Source organism: Corythoichthys intestinalis, chromosome 2, assembly GCF_030265065.1.
Source record: "Corythoichthys intestinalis isolate RoL2023-P3 chromosome 2, ASM3026506v1, whole genome shotgun sequence".
NCBI classification, from domain to species: Eukaryota; Metazoa; Chordata; class Actinopteri; order Syngnathiformes; family Syngnathidae; genus Corythoichthys; species Corythoichthys intestinalis.
Genome location: NC_080396.1, coordinates 62,570,453 through 62,592,782, shown reverse-complemented (window position 1 = coordinate 62,592,782; position 22,330 = coordinate 62,570,453). Strand labels below are relative to the sequence as shown.

The 22,330-nt window shown below is 42.5% G+C and overlaps 1 protein-coding gene and 2 long non-coding RNA genes across 3 annotated transcripts in view; 1 reads left to right on the top strand and 2 right to left on the bottom strand.

Moving 5' to 3' along the window:
• The window catches only part of sema3bl (sema domain, immunoglobulin domain (Ig), short basic domain, secreted, (semaphorin) 3bl), a 97,403-nt gene that overhangs the window by 42,566 nt on the left and 32,507 nt on the right, over nucleotides 1-22,330 (top strand). The window contains exon 4 of the mRNA XM_057826017.1: nucleotides 4,994-5,113. Within this exon, the coding sequence (XP_057682000.1) occupies nucleotides 4,994-5,113 (120 nt within the window). The remainder of the gene's footprint in view (nucleotides 1-4,993; nucleotides 5,114-22,330) is intronic.
• Nucleotides 13,919-14,394, bottom strand: LOC130909485 (uncharacterized). Its single transcript, XR_009061759.1, has 3 exons — nucleotides 14,279-14,394; nucleotides 14,141-14,204; nucleotides 13,919-14,050 (listed from the first exon to the last, which is right to left on the bottom strand). It is a non-coding gene; the product is annotated as an uncharacterized LOC130909485 (long non-coding RNA).
• LOC130909482 (uncharacterized) lies at nucleotides 20,464-21,054 on the bottom strand. The gene is made up of 3 exons (XR_009061758.1): nucleotides 20,824-21,054; nucleotides 20,686-20,749; nucleotides 20,464-20,595 (listed from the first exon to the last, which is right to left on the bottom strand). It is a non-coding gene; the product is annotated as an uncharacterized LOC130909482 (long non-coding RNA).

Sequence of the window (22,330 nt, the reverse complement as noted above, 5' to 3'; positions counted from 1 at the left end):
AACCAGAAAAAGTGAACTGCTAAGTAAGATTCTGATAGATACCGTAATTTCGCGAATATAAGGCGCACTCATGTATAATGCGCACCCCAAATTTACTTGTAAAATCTAGGGGAAATTATTGTACCCGTTTATAACGCGCACCCTAATTTTAGCACCAATAAATAGAAGAATACAAGAAAACAGAGCTCGTGTACAGATACATAAATGTCATTTTACTGACTGGTGAAACACAGCACAAGCATAGCACATTAGTAGTTCAAAACATTACCATAAACTGACAATATTTACGGTAATAATATGATTTGACAACTTCTCCAACTTACCAGAATCTAGGAGAAAACAAAACAGATGTGACTTTTCTTTTAAAGGCTGCTGTATAACTTACTCGTTTCATCATGATGAATGAATGTTTCTTCCATGGATTGATACGGTAAAATGAAAGTGAGAACGTTAAGTCTGAAATCCCAGAGAGCTCATCGCTGTCAACACGACAGTAACAATAAGAACTATTGTTATTTGGGTTTGAGTTTCCTGAGGGACCATATAGTTGATGGACACAGGAAGTGTGTGTGCTTAGGTTTGTTATGGTCTGAGTTGCGGAGCTGCAATAAACGTCGATTCAAATGAGTTCAAGAAACTAAATTCTGTGCTTTATGAAGAGTGAAAAAAGCAGAATTTAACACAGACAAAATCATTCGGCCGATTACAGTGAAGTATTACCGAAACAAAATGGTGACGTCACGTACCGTAATGGTCGGCAACGGGTCGCCGCATACGTTTCTTCAACACAATGTGGCCGTGTCAATAAAAAAAAAAAATCGGTTTATGTCTCCATCCATGTACCCGTTTATAATGCGCACCATGATTTTACAAGTTGATTTTCGGGAAAAAAAGTGCGCGTTATATTCGGGAAATTACGGTAATCTATAATCACACAAATGGCCCTCCAAAATAATTTGACAAATCTTTCCCACTCGATTTGGTGATGGATTCTTTAAAGTCCCCTGAAATGAATACAAATGGTCATATAAATGGCCTTTCAAATTTCCACAGCATTTTTTCATTTCCTCTAACTGCTGATGTCATGTGGTAATGTCAAGTAAGCCTGATAGAAATGATGTGAAACTTATGGCACTGGGATCATATTTCTCAAATCTAAAGACCACATTTTCCAGTAAATACCATGTCTTTCTAATATGTGGGACAAGTTTGTCCCCATTCTGAGTGATTTCAGTTTTACTATCCACAATTACTACATCACTTCGGAATCAGTTCTGGCTCTGTTATTAAGTGCCGAATAAAGTTGTGCTGGAAAAGTGCTTTTTGTTCACATGCCTTCTTAAGGCTGTTTTTCACTATATTAAAAAACACAGGAATAACATCAGATTTTCAAATCTTCTTGAATAGCTGCTCATCTAATGATTTTGTTCTATTGTTGAAACTTTCCTTTTAAAGCTACTGCTGCAGTTAAGAAAAATATTGAGGGAAAAAGTCTTTTTAACTTTCTTTATGGTCTCAATAAAACCCACCCAGATATATAAAACCGCAAATCCCAGAGTATAAAGAGCCCAGACACATTTCTTTACTGTCAACATTTAATTCCACTGTAGCCCACACAGAGCTCAGTTCCTATGGTAGGCCTATTCATCTATGTCTCTAAAGTCTTGTTTAAGAAGAGAACAGAAGTTCAGCCATCTCTGTTAATTCAATCCTTCCACTAGACTGGTGAATGAATCATGATCAGGATATTTGATTTATCAGCAAAGTTAGTTTTGGGCTAAAGACATGATGGAAGAAAATAAACAAAAAATCTTGAAAGTAGAGAAATGAGCTTTCAATGTTTGCAATGTCTATGGATGGACTCACATTTACAATCAAGTAGTAGTAATAAAAAAGGCTAAAGTTTTGCTCAAGGGTTCCTCTTACTCCAGTGGAGTTGGAGATTTTCTATCAATGCCAACAAATGTTGCCTGTGTTTTGACATCATGGATTCTATTTAAAATACGGTGCAATTGCTCATGATAAGAAGTCCTAATGTGCCTGTTTGAGAATTTGAGAATTTGACAAACCACCCTATACAAAGTTAGGCATCCCGATGTAGTGAGAAGGTGTCCTTGAAGATATGGCAGATAGATAGACAGTTTGGTGGCAGAAAGTCTGTCTACACCATCTGAAAGCATATCTAAATTTCTATGCAGGTGGCAGTAGGAATTTGGTGGATCTGATTGGGGCAAACAGATTCAGAGCTCCGCTGAGGTGTGCGTGGATATCAGACGTATTTCAGTTAGAAATATGACAACACCGGGCATCAAACCCTCTGAATTATTGTAGAAACCATTTCATTGAATGGTATTACTATTATCATTACTATAATTATAACTAGAGTTGTCCAATAATGACTTTTTAAAGGATAACAGATATTCCGATATTGCCCAATTCAAAAAATCCAATACCAATACATGCGGTTGTAGACTTAACATATCCATTATTTTTCAATCATTTATTGTTCATTTAATTTTTGCACCATGAGTGCAAATTGACTGCTCACATCATAAATCCCAAGCATCTTAGTTTCTAGACATCTAATGGTCAATAAGCATAACTGTTGTGCTAAACTGTGACCAGCCCTTGTACAAAACCAGAAGGCTTCTACCTTCACTTTGAAGGCAGCATGCATATTGGCCCAAAACCGATAATGAAAAACCGATGTCGATATTATCCGATATCATTCGAAAGTGCTTTTATCGACCGATATTAACAGCCACCCAATAATATATCACAACTCTACTTACCACTTATTAATATAAAAACTTGTTGCCATGGGGAGAGAGAAGGAACAAAAATAATCATGGATTAAAATTATAGGTACAGTGGGGCAAATACGTATTTAGTCAACCACTAATTGTGCAAGTTCTCCCACTTGAAAATATTAGCGAGGCCTGTAACTGTCAACATGGGTAAACCTCAACCATGAGAGACAGAATGTGGGAAAAAAAAAACTGAAAATCACATTGTTTGATTTTTAAAGAATTTATTTGCAAATCATGGTGGAAAATAAGTATTTGGTCAATACCAAAAGTTCATCTCAATACATTGTTATGTACCCTTTGTTGGCAATAACGGAGGCCAAACGTTTTCTGTAATTCTTCACAACCTTTTCACACAGTTGCTGGTATTTTGGCCCATTCCCTCCATGCAGATCTCCTCAGAGCAGTGATGTTTTGGGGCTGTCGTTGGGCAACACGGACTTTCAACTCCCTCCACAGATTTTCTATGGAGTTGAGATCTGGAGACTGGCTAGGCCACTCCAGGACCTTGAAATGCTTCTTACGAAGCCTCTCCTTTGTTGCCCTGGCTGTATGTTTGGGATCATTGTCATGGTGAAAGACCCAGCCGCTTCTCATCTTCAATGCCCTTGCTGATGGAAGGAGATTTTCACTCAAAATCTCTTTATACATGGCCCCATTCAGTCTTTCCTATACACAGATCAGTCGTGCTGGTCCCTTTGCCGAAAAACAGCCCCAAAGCATGATGTTTCCACCCCCATGCTTCACAGTGCGTATGGTGTTCTTCGGATACAATTCAGTTTTCTTTCTCCTCCAAACACGAGAACCTGTGTTTCTACCAAAAGTTTTATTTTGGTTTCATCTGACCATAACACATTCTCCCAGTCCTCTTCTGGATCATCCAAATGCTCTCTAGCCAACTGCAGACGGGCCTGGACGTGTACTTTCTTCAGCAGGGAGACACGTCTGGCAGTGGAGGATTTGAGTCCCTGGCGGCGCATTGTGTTACTGATCATAGCCTTTGTTACTGTGGCCCCAGTTCTCTGTAGGTCATTCACTAGGTCCCCCCATGTGGTTCTGGGATTTTTGCTCACCGTTCTTGTTATCATTTTGACGCCTCGAGGTAAGATCTTGCGTGGAGCCCCAGATCGAGGGAGATTATCAGTGGTCTTGTATGTCTTCCATTTTCTAATAATTGCTCCCACAGTTGATTTCTTTACACCAAGCGTTTTACCTATTGCATTTTCAGTCTTCCCAGCCTGGTGCAGGTCTACAATTTTGTCTCTGGTGTCCTTCGACAGCTCTTTGGTCTTGGCCATAGTTGAGTTTGGAGTGTGACTGACTGAGAGTATGGACAGGTGTCTTTTATACCGATAATGAGTTGAAACAGGTGCCATTAATACAGGTAACGAGTGGAGCCTTGTTAGACCTCGTTTGAAGAAGTTAGACCTCTTTGACAACCAGAAATCTTGTTTGTTTGTTGGTGACTAAACAATTATTTTCCACTCTAATTTGGAAAGAAATTCTTTAAAAATCAAACAATGTGATTTTCTGTCTCACAACAGTGTGATTTTCTGAGACATTCTGTCTCTCATGGTTGAGGTTTACCCATGTTGACAATGACAGGCCTCTCTAATCTTTTCAAGTAGGAGAACTTGCACAATTGGTGGTTGACTAAATACTTATTTGCCCCACTGTATACAGCACTTAATAGAAGGTAAATGTATATACATAAATAATAAATAATTTATAATTACTAAAATGCAGAGGCCCGAATAATAACAACAATAATAAAAGATCTGGTATCGGAATTGTATCAGTATCGGCAGTTAAAAAATATGCATTGGACCATCAATTTACACATTATTTTTTTTTCATACAAATGCCAGTGAATCACCTCGGATTATATTCACAACTAAGTGGTCTATCACATTCCATCAAATAAAAAGTTCTCCTCGGGCCTTCTTACTCTTATGTGGGGTCAATAAAAATTGTCAAGAAGTAACCTTGTTCTTATGGTAGCCCTGAAAAACTGCTTGTCTTCATTCGTTGGACATCTACCATTTCACTCTGTTTTGATATAGTCAACTGCCCTGCAGCTTGTGGTTGAATGCAATATAATACTGTATGCGTGTACCGTGTGTGTAAGTGGGAAAGTGGTTATCCACACCCGAGGTTTTTAAGTCTTTGTCGTTATGTTTCTGCAGACGGAATGTGCCAACTTTGTACGCCTCCTGCAGCCATACAACCGTACTCACCTCCTGGCCTGCGGCACAGGAGCATTCCATCCTATGTGCAGTTTCATCTATGTGGGCCACAGAGGAGAGGTAACACAAAGCCAGCTTCTTTTCCTTTCTATATGTCTTTTGGCTAACCACTTAGTTTGATGGGAAAGCGAAACAAAATACTAGAATGGATGAGTGAGGGTCATTAAGACAAAGTCATGGGCCTCCACATGACAGCCCAATGTGACCCAGCAGAAGGCAGTCAAAGTGGGCATGAGGAGAGTGGAAAATAGCTACAGATTCACCAAGAGGAAACATAACATTGCGGCGGGAAAGCACCCGACTTTTAGTGATGTGTGTTTAGAGTGAAGAGTGTGGATTTATTAGCAACCTCCAATGTGTGTGTTCTTTTTGGCGCCATGTATTCGGCCTCAATCTCAATATGTCATCGTCACAGCATCCAAGCACTATGTCACCTCCCGAAAACATTAAAAGTCCTCCTCCGCTTACAATAAAGTCAACCCTGCTGTTAGTGTTGCCAAACCTGACGCCCAGTTGCTGGCAAACAGACTAGGTGGCCAAGCTGGGCCAATTTGACTTAAGTTCTTGACGTCAGTTATTAGGCCTCTGTCTTAAAAGGTTCATATGCAATACAATTGCCATTGTTTTGGGTAGTTGATTATCCTAACATATCCAGTTTTCAAAGTCTATATTTTTTACAGTCTTTTTTAATTTTTTTATTCAATGTTCTATTACAGTATGTTTCTCCTTGGGGAAAAAAAAAAATCAAGCGCCTATAAAATAAATACAAATACTTGTTTCTAAATATATCATCAAGTATACTCTATGTTTGAAGGTAATTACCGTAATTTCTGGACTATTGGGCGCCCCTGATTACAAGCCTCACCCAGTACGTTTTTAAAGGAAAAACCATTTTGTACATACATAAGCCTCTCCTGTCTATAAGCCACATGTGCCCATATAGTAACATGAGACAATTACATGGAAGTCTTCACTCTGTGTCGGATATGAATAGGCTCAGATACACTTCACCACGTGCCTTCTCAGTCTCTCTTTCATTGTCGATTTTCAATGTCTCTCATGACAACGCAAATTCACTCCAGAGCTTGGCTCGTCCTCTTCGTCACGCAGCAGAGGGGCTTTTCGAAACAAGTTGGTGATGGTGGATTTTTTTCACACTGCTCCACGCTGTCATGATCCACTTGCAGACTTGTGCAAAAGCTCTTCGCATGCTCCAGTTTTGGTGAATGATCTCTCGCCGCTGGTCGTAATTCGGAGTGCCACTTTAAATGCACGATTGCATTTAGCAGCTCTGTTTCCTTCTTGATCAGCCACTTCGGTTGCTTTTAACTTAAAAGCTACGTCAAATGCATTTCTTCTAGCATTTTCCATGAAGCGGGTCTGCTAATTTTACACATGCACAAAGATGAGGGTCTGCTACTTTTATTCATGCACAGAGCGTAAAGTTAAATTACCGGTGAAAGTGCAATTTAGCGTCTTCCTCAACACATATATTCCACGTGTCTCACTCTTACTTTTTTGCTCGAGCGTCCCTGGCAGCTGTTAGAAAAATCGATAAATTGGCCGCATCATTGCACACACCGCAGGATTCAAAATGAGGGAAAAAAGGGGAAAAAAAGCGGCATGTTGTCCGGAAATTACGGTACTACTAAAAATGTGGGAAAATCGTGAACAATGTCGTAATCAGGTATTACAATCCAGGGTTCTATTTTCGTGCTTATGCAGGTCTACTCTACTTTAATACTTGGCATATTTAAAACAGGTGTTGTTATTTTGTTGGACATGCATGCAGATATATTTGAAAGACAGTAGGTCACGTTATTGGAGGGGGAAACAACACCAACATCTTTAGCAATCAAGCAGTTAGCACTCACATTCACTTTAAATGTGGCGCACTACTGACACATTGCCAGTCCTTAAGACGTCTGAAGACAAAATTGATTTGCTGGAGTCCTTAAGGGTAAAGTGTGCCTAAGTATGAAAAAGTGCAAGAAGACCTCCACATGATGACGATGTCAAGTTAGCTCAGGAGACCACAGATCTGCGATGATGTGGAAACTTGCAATGTGTGACTAGTTTCTACCTTTAAGAATTCATGTTATTTCAGGAACAAACTGAATCAGATTGCAGTACATAGTATATGTTTCTTTAAAAATATATATATTTTGCGTTTAGTACCTTAAAACTTAGTACTTAAAATATCTGTGTATTTGTGGAATTTGCCAAAGAGCAGTTAAGCACAGCATCAGGTAGTCAGTCTGAACACACGAGTCCACAGGGAGTGGGTCCGTTTATTTAACCAGTCGTTAAACGGAGCAGAATATACACCCAAATGTTTGCCTGACCTCTGGGGGCAACTGAAGCTAGTAGCGATCCGACTGGACTCTGGGTGGGATGAACTTTAGCCCCTGAGGCGTTTCATCTCTCTTAAGGTCAAACTTACATGTACTGGTTGTGTCTTTCTCATGCCATCGTTCTCTTTGCGGTGGCCCAACGTTGCACTCTTTCACTGCCAAAACACTGCTATGACATTAGCGTGACAGTATTCAAGTATGTGTAGTCTATCTGAAACATGGGTCCATTATACATTTTTGTATGTTTATTGCTTTTATATTCCAAAAAAGAGTAATAAATCTTTATTTTAAGTACAAACAATTGAGTGAAACAGTGTTCCAAATAATGTCTAACTTGTGGAAATAAACAAAAATAGAAAAATTGTGCAGAGAATTCAACACACAAATACACACCCACACACACACGCACACGCACACACGCGTGCAGTTGTGAGAATTCAAATATTGTATGCCATAGAACCGATGGAAGATATTCGTACTGTAATTTGTCTTCTAATCGGTTATTCTCCTTTTATTAACACTATCTCGACACAGTCAGACGATCACATTGACCGATACCACATCAAATGCTGTCACAACTCTCTGCCTCACTCTTTCACCATAAGATTTTTTTTTACATTCTATTTGAGGGGGGAAAAAAGTGTGGTCACTCGAAAAGCCAACAATGTTTATACAAGCGTTGAAAGATTAAATTAGAGAAAGAGCTTCCAGCGGTTTTAAAAGAGTGAAAGTTAAGAAGGTAGACATAGTGCCATTGTTTGATTGGGCAGTCAGAACGCAACCCAAAGTCAATGTCATGATGCATTCATGTTTGACTTTTACCAACATTTTTTGGAATCCAGTATAATGGTTTGGACTTCATACAGTTCCTCTTCAGACCATTGCCATAATGTGTGTGTGTGTGTGTGTGTGTCAACAGTCACTTGTCTAAATGGTATTTGTTGGTCGCCTATATGTTGTGCTTGGCACAGGTGAAAATAGCATTCTTTTTTTGCTCCTCAGCATTGCAGTGTTTTTCTTGTCAGGGTTTTCCCAAATTGAATCAGCTGCACCATTTCTCTGCATGATAGTGATATGACATGCACGCACACGCACACTCACCAGTAATATTTTGAGTGGAACATGAGAATACATTTTGAGAGTACAAGAATTGAAGTTTGTATATTCTCCTAATATTTGTGTGTTTTTCCACTTGTGTACTCCAACATTTCAAAAACATGCAACTGAGTTAATTGGAGTGGAGCTAAAAATACGATTAACTAAAGTGGATTAAGAATGGATCATGAAATGGGAAGTGAACTCCAAATGTTCAGTCTCTTCAATTGATGTCCTTTGTACAGTTCTGAACTTTCCTTTATTGAATTCATTGTTGACACATCATGTCACCATGCTGTGATGTTATGTTATTTAAGTAGCTGGCCCAGCTAACAGCATCATGCACTGTACAGACAAGTCAGATGAAAACTTTCCTTCTAAGCCAGGTTGTGAGCTAATCTGATTGAAATGTGGCTAAATGATGCATGATGGTGGCATTTCTGAAAAATGAAGTAAGCAACACTGGTTTGGACATTGTCTTTGCAATGCTGCTCCAAATGAGCAAATCAGAGTTGCAATTTCTCCAAGATTTTGTAGTCAGCACAGATTTATTGTGTTGCCCATAATGAATGCAACATGAATCATAGTATATTTGATAGCATGAGTGTGTTGAGGGCTTTGGAGATCCACGAAATTGAAAATACTAACATTCTTAATTTCTTACCTTACCACATAGACTTCATATAACTATTGACATGACACAGGAAACGTGGCCGATTCGTAAGGGGCTTATTTTCAAAAACTTCAAATATTTTCAAAACCAAAGCTGCTACCGACCTAAAACCGAAACAGGCACCTGCCTTAGCCATATATCAGTCTCCATGAGCTGCGGCAAATTTTTTTTTTAAAGTCGTTCCCTAATAAAATCCTGATTAATTATTTTTATATATGTACAGCAAAACTTAAAATGGCTATAAAATTCTCAGATTTTACACTAGATGCACAAAAATCACCAATGCAGAGATAATCACCTATATTTTCAGGACCAATAGCAATATTTAACATATCATATAAGTTTTTGCCCAAAATACCAACTTATTTTTCTTTTATTTACTGCATGTTTTCAACATCTAATAAATCACTCAATATTCACATCACAAACTTAATACTTAAGGAAAGCATGCAGAATCAATTATAATATATAAATAGATTACTAATAAATTCTGTATACAATCACACATTTTTATATAATATAGTATAGCCCTTTATTGTCATTATACAGTTTTACAATGAAATTGTGGAGCATTTCCCTTTGCAGTGCATGATAAGTTAAAATCTCAAAAGTGACTTGAAAGTATAAAATCTAAATAAACAAATATAAAATGTGTATGAGATAGCCCTCGGGGACAGTGCCTCTGGATTGGCAGACCGGGGTGGTGGTCCCCCTTTTTAAGAAGGGGGACCGGAGGGTGTGTTCCAATTATAGAGGGATCACACTCCTCAGCCTCCCTGGTAAAGTCTATTCAGGGGTGCTGGAGAGGAGAGTCCGCCGAGAAGTCGAATCTCGGATTCAGGAGGAGCAGTGTGGTTTTCGTCCCGGCCGTGGAACAGTGGACCAGCTCTACACCCTCGGCAGGGTCCTCGAGGGTGCATGGGAGTTCGCCCGATCAGTCTACATGTGTTTTGTGGACCTGGAGAAGGCGTTCGACCGTGTGCCTCGGGGAGTCCTGTGGGGGGTGCTCCGGGAGTACGGGGTACCGAGCCCCTTGGTAAGGGCTGTTCGGTCCCTGTACGACCGGTGTCAGAGTTTGGTCCGCATTGCCGGCAGTAAGTCGAATTCGTTCCCAGTGAGGGTTGGACTCCGCCAAGGCTGCCCTTTGTCACCGATTTTGTTCATAATTTTTATGGACAGAATTTCTAGGCGCAGCCGAAGCGTTGAGGGGGTCCGATTTGGTGACCTCAGCATTGAATCTCTGCTTTTTGCAGATGATTTAGTGCTGTTGGCTTCATCAAGCCGTGACCTCCAACTCTCACTGGAGCGGTTCGCAGCTGAGTGTGAAGCGGTTGGGATGAAGATCAGCACCTCCAAATCCGAGACCATGGTCCTCAGTCGGAAAAGGGTGGAGTGCCCTCTCTGGGTCGGGGATGAGATCCTGCCCCAAGTGGTGGAGTTCAAGTATCTTGGGGTCTTGTTCACGAGTGACGGTAGGAGGGAACGGGAGATCGACAGGCGAATCGGTGCGGCGTCTGCAGTAATGCGGACTCTGCACCGGTCCGTAGTGGTGAAGAAGGAGCTGAGCCAAAAGGCAAAGCTCTCGATTTACCAGTCGATCTACGTTCCTACCCTCACCTATGGTCACGAGCTCGTGACCGAAAGAACAAGATCCCGGATATAAGCGGCCGAAATGAGTTTCCTCCGCAGGGTGTCCGGGCTCTCCCTTAGAGATAGGGTGAGAAGCTCGGTCATCCAGGAGGGACTCGGCGTCGAGCCGCTACTCCTCCAAGTAGAGAGGAGCCAGCTGAGGTGGCTCGGGCATCTGGTTCGGATGCCTCCCGGACGCCTCCCTGGAGAGGTGTTCCGGGCATGTCCCACCGGCGGGAGGCCCCGGGGACGACCCAGGACACGCTGGAGAGACTATGTCTCTCGCCTGGCCTGGGAACGCCTTGGGATCCCGCCGGAGGAGCTGGTTGAAGTGGCTGGGGAGAGGGAAGTCTGGGCTTCCCTGTTAAAGCTGCTGCCCCCGCGACCCGACCCCGGAACAAGCGGAAGATAATGGATGGATGGATGGATGGATGGAGATAGCCCTATGTTCAGGCAGTGCAAATAATCAGAGTGAAGTAGCAGCAGTTTGACAGTTAAGGCTTTGAATATTGCAGGTGAGTAAGTATTGCACGTAGAATATTGCATATAAATGAATATTGGACTATTCCTTGAAGCATTTCCCTTTGCAGTGCATGATAAGTTAAAATCTCAAAAGTGACTTGCAAGTATAAAATCTAAATAAAGAAATATAAAATGCGTATGAGATAGCCCTTCTTTATAGATACAGACGTAAAAAATTCTCGATTCTTTTTTAAAAGCAAAAGAAACCATACAGGTAGTATTTATTTTACGTAAATATGGCGAACGTGCAGCTAGTCTTAAAGTTCACCGTGGCGCCACCTTACCACAAGTCCACAGTAAAGAGCTTTTTACGTTGAAATTATTGTGAATAAATGCTTAAATCCCTGAATTCTTTATAGATATAGACGTATAACAGTCTTGATTCTTGGTTAAAAGCAAAAAAAAAAAGGGCAGTTTGAATTTACTTTACTTAAATCTGTCGAAGAATGATGCTATACTGTTAGCTCTTTGTTATGATAAGGGGGCTGCCACAATGGCTTTTTCTGTTAAAAAATTATTGTGAATAAATGCTTAAATCCCTGAATTCTTTATAGATATGGACGTAAAAGTGTCTCGATTCTTTGTTAAAAGAGCATAAATCCGGCAGTTATGCATCTATTTTACATATATATGTCAAAGAATGACGCCAATGCCGTAGCGGTTCCCATTCACCCATTGATTTTTTTTTTCAAAACGTTTCAAAATGCATGCATGGTGCGAAAAATATAATATTTACCTTGAATCCTCCAACAAATCACTCCTGAGACAACCCTTCCTATTTGTATGTGGTACAGCTTTCGTAGTTCTTGAAAAACCCAAGCTTAAATCCGACATGAGTGTGTGCTGTCTTAGGCTATTACTAAATGTAGCTCGGCCCCCTATGATAAGGCGATATAATGAAATGTCAGGTCACTAGGTAATGAAGTCTAGGCTTACGTCTTGCTGCCTGTGCCTTGGACAAGCATTGCTTGTAAATTATATTCTTTGTTTCATGTAACATAAGTGTTATGTAGCTCATAAGAATATTTTGTTTCTTTGCATTTGCACTGTGTTCTCAATTATTATGATTTTACAGTATAAAAAATTTTTTTTGTATGTTTTTCCAATAAACTTGTGAGTGGCATTGTGTCTTAAGGCTCTGGATATCATGGACATCAATCTGAGATACCTTTGATAAAATGTCTCCTAGGTGAACCCCAGTTAAAGGAAAACTGCTTAAAAGTGATGTTCCACAATACTAAGCAGGACACAGGTTTCAAGCAATATGGGGAAGAAAAACCATTGCTGGTGCCTCTGGAGTCCCACAAATTTCAAGGTAAAGGATCCTCTAGAGGTTTGCTTAGAAGTAAGCTTAAAACAAGTATTTGGCCACCCCTAAACAAAACTCACAAGCAGAAATGGTTGCAGTGGGCCCAGGAAAACATGAAGACAAACTTTCAAACAGTTTTGTTTACTGCTGAGTTTCGTGAAAGCCTAGATGGCCCAGATGGCTGCAGCGGGGGATGGCTAGTGAACGGCCACAATATCCCGACGAGGCTGAGACGACAGGGGTAGGGGTAACATGTTTTGGGCTGGAATCAAAGGGAGAGAGCTGGTAGGTCCCTTTTGTGTCCCAGAGGGCGTGAAAATGACCTCTACAAAGTATGTAGAGTTTCTGGCTAACCACTTTCTGCCATGGTACAAACAGAACAACTGTACCTTCTGACAAAAAATCATCTTCATGCATGAGAATACCCCATCTCATGCTGCAAGGAACACCACTGAGTCCCTGGTGCTATGGGCGTACGAGAAGAGAAACTGATGGTGTGGCCACCATGTTCTCCTGACCTCAACCCTATTGAGAACTTATGGAGCAGCAAGATCTACAAGAGTGGTAGACAGTTCACATCCAAGCAGCAGCTATGGGACGCTCCTCTAAAATCCTGCAAAGAAATTAAAGCTGAAACTGTCCAAGAACTCACAAGTTCAATGGATGAAAGGCTTACTAACGGGATATAAATCAAGGGGTCATATATTAACATGGAACTACAGTACAGTTCAATGGTCACACATAGGTTTTTGGGATACATGCAACACTTTCATATTTTGTGCAGGGTACTGTACTACCTTACACTTTTCAGCAGCAGAAAGATTGTTTATCTCCCCCATATTGCTTGAAACATGTGTCCTGCTTGATATTGTGGAACATCACTTTTAAGCAGTATTCCTTTATTTGGGTGACAATTTATCACAGGTGTCTGAGATGTACTGTATGTCCATGATCTATAGAGCCTTGAGACTCATGAGATCAATGGAAAAACAAAAAAAAAAATTCTTCTTATACTCAATCAAATTTGCATTTTAATTTGGAATGCAGGGTACAGTTAAGTGGCAGCAATGTTATGGTCAAACTTGATTACATTTTTATGTGGCCGGGTGAATTGATTGGACCAACACAAGTAATTTTATTTTTTATGTGGGCTTTATTCCCGACTGCACATCAAGTTAAAATAAATTTGTACAGCATTAATAGGACAAATTGTGAGATTGATTCAACACAAAATAAATAGACAACAACAGTGGCTGGCTGAACAAAAAAACAAATACTTCTTTAGTCACTCACCACTCCACTAGAGATCCCCAAAGCTAACAAAAATAGTGCACATCACTTGAACGATTCACCTACCACACTTCTAATGTGCCGCGCTCGCCCGTACGCACACGACAAGCAACAAACTCTCCCCTCTAAACAGCGTGGAACAAAATAATATTGTTTAATTTCCCTTTATGGGTAGAAATACAGTTTTTCATGGTTATGCATTGAACACCACTTACGCTGCACCGCCGTTTCAATTATTGCGTAGCGCGGTCATCCTTGGGCGCATGTCGAACACCATCACTGCGCAAACATCATCAAAATAAAACATCCATAACAACAGATCGTTTCTAACACTTAACAGTTCACTGGTTTACCTGTATTACACTGTATTTTGTTTCAACGCGAGGCTTCTCAGTGTACTGATTGACAACTGTCTTCCAGCACCGCTCCTCTCAACTGCGTGTATTCGCGCTTTCTTTCCTTGTTCCACTTCCGCATTAACTCTAAACCCCGCGCTGCCAACTCCTACGTGACCGCGCAATTCTTAAAGCGGCAGCGCAACATTTTGGGCGCAGGCAACTCCCACTAGTTAACATTACGCAGTTCACCCGGTTACATTCTCCCCTGCTGAAAGTCAACGTCCTCGGTGACTTACTACTTCCCAACTTGACCAGACATAACTGCAGTATCGAGGGCCGCGCTGGCCAGAATCTGGGGTAATAAATCTGGATTACAACACACAGCATTACATGCGGATACAGGTAAATTGAAAGGGTTTCTGTGTTTCCCTGCCGTTTCCCTCTTACTTCTACGTAGAGTAGGAATGCACGTTCCCAAAACCTCAGCCCCCCCACTTTGCGGCTTCGGAGGAGGTGCCGGACTCCGTCCGTGCTCAAGCATGCTGACATCCCAAGTGACGTGGGGGACTGGCGGTGACACAGTTTCAGGTGACTCTGTTGGTCCTGCACATCCATACTCAACTGGAGCACACTCCTCTTCCCCCACAGAATCTCTCGGCAGCACACCATAATCATGTCTCCGGTTTGGTTGCTCCGTATCAGGCGGACTGCTGACTTCTTTCACCAACACAAAATCAACATCTTCCGCCTCACTCTCTGGCTCAGGAACGGAAACAGGTCTCATGACAGGTCTAGAGCGACCTCTCTTCTGCTCTGGTAATGGGCCTCCCAACGGCCTGAGGTTGGACCTATGGACTCTCTTTACTTGTCCACCATCCAGGGGTTCCACCGTGTAAGTCGTTCCCTGAACATCCATAACTTTATACACCGTGTCTGCCCATGAGTCTTGGATCTTATTTCTTCCCGGAGGCCTAAAGCGGAGGTACACAAACTCCCCCAACTGCACAGGTGGACAATATACCTTCGGTTGCTGGGCTAGCCTTTCTGCAGCTTTGCGCTCAGTCATCTCCCTGGCCCTTGCATGGGCATCCCGAAGCCTCTCCTGGTGTGTATGTAACCAGTCAGGTATGTCGTCCTTAATTTGTTGTTGGCCTAGCAGGGCATCAATGGGAAGGTGAGGGCGAACTCCAAACAGCAAGTAGTAGGGTGAATGCCCCGTTGTCGAGTGGGGGGTTACATTGTAGGCGTACACCAGCTCAGATAGGTGTTCTGGCCAACGACGTTTTTTCTCAGGGGGAAGTGTTCGCAACAGGTCATGTAAGGTTCTATTAAACCTTTCACAGTGCGGGTTACCTTGAGGGTGGTGGGGCGTTGTTCGCGTTTTCTTCACTCCGTACAGCTTGCATAACTCCGCAACGACTGCACTTTCGAAATTCCTGCCCTGGTCTGAATGCAAGCGTTCGGGTACACCATACTTGAGGAACCATTCTTTGAGGATGACTTTTGCAGTGGTATCTGCCTTTTGGTCACGAACTGCGAAAGCTTGACTGAACTTTGTGAATACATCTGTTATAACTAGCACATTCTCACGTCCGTCTGTTGCACGTTCAAGAACTGTAAAATCCACTGCAACCACCTCAAGAGGGCGGGTAGCCAAGAATGGAGTTTGAGGAGCCCGGATCTTTGGCTGTGGCATTTTTGTTAAGACACACCTCTGACAGGTCTTTACCCACTGTTCCACATCTTCATACATGCCTCCCCAGAAACATCTTTGCCTCAGTAGGCCTAGCGTTCGCTCTATGCCCTGATGTCCCATCTGATCATGAACACTTTTGAGCACTGGTTCCTTGAGGCAGGCAGGCAACAACAATTGGTGGCATTTCCCTAGGTTCAGATCATCTATCACTCGGTACAAAAGTCCATCTTCTTCTCTGAGACGTGACCACTGCTTCAAGAGAGAACGCACCGTCTTAGGAAGACCTAATCTCTCATGATATTCAGGTTTCTTCTTTCTGCACCAAAACTTGTGCAATATTTTTAGGTCTGGATCTGCAGCTTGAAACTCTCTGAGTGTTACATTAGAATACCCCGGCAAGGTGGGGGTATTATCAAGCACATTGACTGTCTCACCTGTCTCTGATCCCTGTAACTGTCTGACATTTCCAAGCTCAACCCCAGCAGCAACTAAATCTGGTCCCAAACCTGTCCCAGTCTTTATCAAGCTGCATATCGCTACACAACCATCATATTCCTTGTCCTCACTGTGTGGCTCCGGTTCAGCCGCAGATGGCCGACGGGACAATGCATCAGCCGCAGTATTGCATCTGCCGGGACGATACTTTACGTCAAAATCAAACACTGCTAGCTGAGCCACCCACCGCTGTTGAATTGCCCCCAGATCTGCAGTCTGAAGGTGACACAAGGGATTATTATCTGTAATGATAGTGAACTTGGAACCCAACAAGTAACTTCGAAACTTTTCAGTTACCGCCCATTTTAGAGCTAGCAGTTCAAGCTTCATACTGCTGTAATTCTGGTCGTTTTTCTCAGCACCCCTAAGTCTGCGACTTGCATAGGCTATCACCTTTTTCTGCCCTTCCTTTTCCTGATAAAGAACGGCACCCAGACCTAAATTACTTGCATCTGTCTCAAGGATGAAAGGCAGTGTAAAGTCTGCATAGCCTAGCGTGGGTGCGCTGGTGAGCCTTCTTTTCAGAGCCTCAAAGGCCTGTTGACAATGGGGTGTCCAAGCTGTCCTGAACACATAATTAGCCCTACCCCTGTTATTTTCTTGGGCACACAGGCTAACAGCATCATGAAGGGGTCCAGCAATCTTTGAAAAACCCTCCACAAATCTCCTGTAATAGCTACAGAAGCCTAAGAAAGACCTGAGCTCCTTTACAGTACTCGGAACAGGCCACTGTATCACAGCACTTATTTTGTCTGGATCTGTACTTATGCCTTCGGCGGTCACTTGGTGACCCAGAAATTTGACCTCAGTTTGCAGGAAGTGACATTTCTCAATTTTTACTTTAAGCCCTGTATCCTGCAATCTCTTCAAAACAGTCTCTAGCCTAATCAGGTGATCGGAAAAAGTAGGTGAAAACACCAGTAGGTCATCTAGATAGATCAATACGATCTGAAACACTAAGTCACTCATTGTAGCCTGCATGAGCCGCTGAAAAGTGGCAGGAGCGTTACACAGCCCGAAAGGCATTCTTTGGTATTCATACAGACCAAAAGGTGTAGTGAACGCAGTTTTGTGCTTATCCTTTTCATGCACTGCCACCTGGTGGTATCCACTTGCAAGATCGATTGTGGAAAAGAACTTTGCACCACTCAGGGCATCCAGACTTTCATCTATGCGCGGAAGTGGGAATGCATCCCGTCTTGTCTTTGAGTTCAGCCTCCTGTAATCAACACAAAGTCTCAAGCTACCATCTGACTTTCGGACCAAAACAATCGGCGAGGCATAGGAGCTTGAACTCTCCTGGATCACGCCCTTCTTTAATAACTCTGATATGTGTTCCCTGACCTCTTGATACTGGTTAGGTGGTATGCGGCGGTAAGCTTGTTGGATGGGTGTGTCGTCCACCACTGGGATTTCATGTTTAACTCTGTCTGTAAATCCCAGGTCCTCATCATGCACCGCGAACACATCAGCATACTTCTTCAGGAGCACCCCTAACTCTGTTTGTTGTGTCAGCGTGCCACCAATGTGTAGTCGATCCAGTAAGCCCTGGGCATCATTCTCTGGGTTTTGAGCATCTCTTTGACTCATGGTCACTTCCTCATGGTCAGCAGAAATCCTCTGAAATTTCACTTCATAGGGGTCACCTTTCATACACTGACACTGACTGAGAATGCCTAGTCTAGTTTTTGGATTCAGCCAGATGTCTTCCACAGAAAGGTTGATTACTTGAACGGGAAACACCTGATTGTCCGGAGGGATCACAGTTGGTACTATCATCAACCCTCCAGGTAGCGACGTGTTTCCAGACTCGAGCAGCATACTACTATTGCTATTGGATGACTTTCTGAGGCCTCTCGCGTATAAGGTCGCAACTGACAGAGAGGGCACACGCACTTTGCTTCTTCCAGTTATTCGTGCAGTTGAACATTTCCCCACCAATTCTGCTTCTTGAACTCGTTGGAAAGCCTCTCGCCAGACAGAATCCAACTCCTCCCCCGAAGCAGCATCAAATTGTGTCAATGCTAACTGCCTGCATCGCTTGGTGATGTTCATTCCAATAATCCCGGGGAGTGAAAGGTCTGCCTCACCTCTGTTATCATCCTGGATGATAAGAAACCCACACTCGGGGATAGTGATACCCATGGCCTGGACATCTAACTCCACATAGCCTATGTACGGCAAGGGCAACTTGTTTGCTGCAGTAAGTTTAAGCCATTTAGCGGTGTAGTATAAATCTTCATTCCCGCCATTGAGATATTTTCTGAAAAAACTTTCTGTCAATGTGCTAACATTGCTTCCTGAGTCGAGTACACACCTCAAAGGAACACCACCGATTTGTATATCAACCTCAGGGCATTTACCAACTGCCCGCTTCAGGAAGTGTTCTTTTGTCAAAGTGTTCTCTGAGCCGACAGACTTTCCCTTCATCGCCCGGCTCATAGCGACGGAGGGATCCCGTTTCCCTGAGTTACCTGGTTGGGTGCTGTAGGAGGTTGGTACCCAGGTGTGCTTTGCACAGGGCATTGTCGTGCCATATGCCCCACCCCTTCACACCGCAAACATATTGGTTGACCATCACTTGTATACCTGGGTTGAAATTTCGGCCGACCACTTCTAGTAACCCCCCCAGTACCCGGATTCGGCATGCTCAGTCCTCGTACTGCATTAGTTAACTCATTGATGGCCCTTCCCTGCTGGGCTATCGTTTTAACTATTTCCTGCAGGGCCGTATTCAAATCATTAGGCATATTGCTGTTCTGGCCCTTATTTTCTAAGGTTGGGTCTCGATGGTCACCAACTAGGTTTCTGTTTCTCGCGACATTAGTGCTTTTTGGGGGGTCCTCGAGAGCCCACACTATGGCTTCATTTCTTATATCAAATAAACTACTGTCCGGTTTCTCTCTAACAAGTCGACGCAATTCACGTCTGAGTGTTGCGTCTCGCACTCCCTCAATAAACTGATCTCTTAAAGCTAGCTGGGGATCAGCTACCACATGAGGCGACTGTTGAAGAGCTGAATTGAGCAGTTGTGAGAGGGCATGAGAGAAATCACGCAAGTCTTCCCCATCAAGTTGTCTACGAGCATAGAACGCATGAAGGAGTTGTGGTGTTGTGCGTTTTTCCCTAAACGCTTCTCTCAAGTATAAGAACAAATCACTAGGTTGTTGTGGTTGTTCTCTCATACAAAATTTGACTTCCTCTAACGCTGAGCCCTTTAACAATGAAAGAATAAAGTCTACTTGTTCCTCTCCTTGAAGACCTCGGTTTCTCATTGCCCGCTCAACTTCCTCAATGAACTCATCAACAGTGTTAACATCTTTCCCAATTTCACCACAAAATGGTACAATGTGTTTTTCCCGGGGAATATACACAATTGACCTCGCAGAAGCATTACCCAAACTAGCAATGCTTGACAATACGGCATCATGTTTTTTACTTAAATCTTGAATTTGTGCCTGTAATTCTGCCACCGGATTACCTCCATCATCAGAATATGTAGAACTGGTGTCGTCTTGATGGATGACTCCTTCCATTGCAGACTGAGCTGGCAGGTCGTCCACTGACATCCTGCGTTATTTTTTTTTAGTTTATTTAATGCAGTGATATGCAACAGTCACAAAAAGTCAATGCTCCTCCGTCCAGCAGCCTCCCGACAACACGTCTCCTTCAGCAACGCCAACCGCAGGTTGCACACCAAGACGTCACGTCCTTGTCGTCGAGCTTTCTGGTCTCAGGATTGGCCAACTTCTCGCCACTGTTGTTGTCTAGTTAACTACAATCTCAGAATTTAGAGGGAATCCCACTTCTGACACCAAAATTGTGTGGCCGGGTGAATTGATTGGACCAACACAAGTAATTTTATTTTTTATGTGGGCTTTATTCCCGACTGCACATCAAGTTAAAATAAATTTGTACAGCATTAATAGGACAAATTGTGAGATTGATTCAACACAAAATAAATAGACAACAACAGTGGCTGGCTGAACAAAAAAACAAATACTTCTTTAGTCACTCACCACTCCACTAGAGATCCCCAAAGCTAACAAAAATAGTGCACATCACTTGAACGATTCACCTACCACACTTCTAATGTGCCGCGCTCGCCCGTACGCACACGACAAGCAACAAACTCTCCCCTCTAAACAGCGTGGAACAAAATAATATTGTTTAATTTCCCTTTATGGGTAGAAATACAGTTTTTCATGGTTATGCATTGAACACCACTTACGCTGCACCGCCGTTTCAATTATTGCGTAGCGCGGTCATCCTTGGGCGCATGTCGAACACCATCACTGCGCAAACATCATCAAAATAAAACATCCATAACAACAGATCGTTTCTAACACTTAACAGTTCACTGGTTTACCTGTATTACACTGTATTTTGTTTCAACGCGAGGCTTCTCAGTGTACTGATTGACAACTGTCTTCCAGCACCGCTCCTCTCAACTGCGTGTATTCGCGCTTTCTTTCCTTGTTCCACTTCCGCATTAACTCCAAACCCCGCGCTGCCAACTCCTACGTGACCGCGCAATTCTTAAAGCGGCAGCGCAACATTTTGGGCGCAGGCAACTCCCACTAGTTAACATTACGCAGTTCACCCGGTTACATTTATATTGCTTCTAAGTTGTTCTCTGGTCTTCCAATTAACACTGTACTTTACTTTTGTGCAACACTCATTATTTTATAGCTTCAATTGTCAGGTATGAGACGGAGGAACCAGCAAACACAGGATTTTATTGATGTTGGCAGGCAAAGAAAGCAATCAGGTTAAGCGGTAATGGACAGTCAACATGCAGGAGTGTGCTGAGTCGCTGACGACCTGATGCTGAATGCCTGAATGTCTGTGCCTTATATACTGTTTATGTTTTTGTTCTCAGTGTTTTTTGTGACATGTTTGTGTTCTCAGTTGTTCTTTGGGACGCATGGAGGAGCACACAGTCTTTGTGACGCATAAGTGTGATGGAATATGCTGAGTTTCAGTTTTACAAATGAAGTGCGCTTGTCAAGAGAATGACGAAAACAGTAAAGCCCATTCACTATTATTTTTACCACTTTGAAAGATTTATTCCAAGTCACATTTAAGTTGGGCCTCCAAATTAAAGAGTAGAGTTTGCTGTTGTTCAAAACTATGTATAAGTTTTTTTTTTTTTTGAGTTTTAAAAAGTACTGGTATTGATATTGGATAAACCCAAAACGATACCAAACACTCGTAATAAGGCAGTACAGGATCCTGTTTCCTTGTGTAAACTTGATGTTCTCTAACGGGTAATTATCCCATTACCTTTATGAGGCAGATTTCAATGTCATCGTGTTCCCTCCCTATGATCACTCCAGAGTGGAAGGCTCACCCTCCTATTCACAATAGAGCATTGTCTATCCTTTGAACAGAGGGCAAGACACTCACAGTTCATTTGGAGGACACCTCAATCAATAATGTGGACTTGTATCAGCCATGAGGGCTGGGTGTGTGCACTGTTGTCACCATCCTTTTCTCTGTTTAATTCCTGGATAACATGGAGCCATTGGAATGGAAATGGATCACGCCCAGGCAGCACAAACTACATGTGGGAACAGACTTTTTGTCTAAAACCTTACAATGCCTGGATGTTTAGATCCTAATTCTAAATGAAAAGTGATTGAAGAACAAAGACAACATTGTATGAGATACTCTGCAGTTGGATTTACTTAAGATGTAAGTTAACCTTTTAGGCTGTCCAGTGGTAAGGAATTCTGTTTGCTATGTTCCCACTATAAATGGACCGAATTCAGAAGCCATATTCCCCATGCTTGTAAAAGTTATATAAATGGTAACAATTATGTTTGTCTTCTTACTGACTACAGCAAGTAGGCCGAACTATAAATGGATTTCTG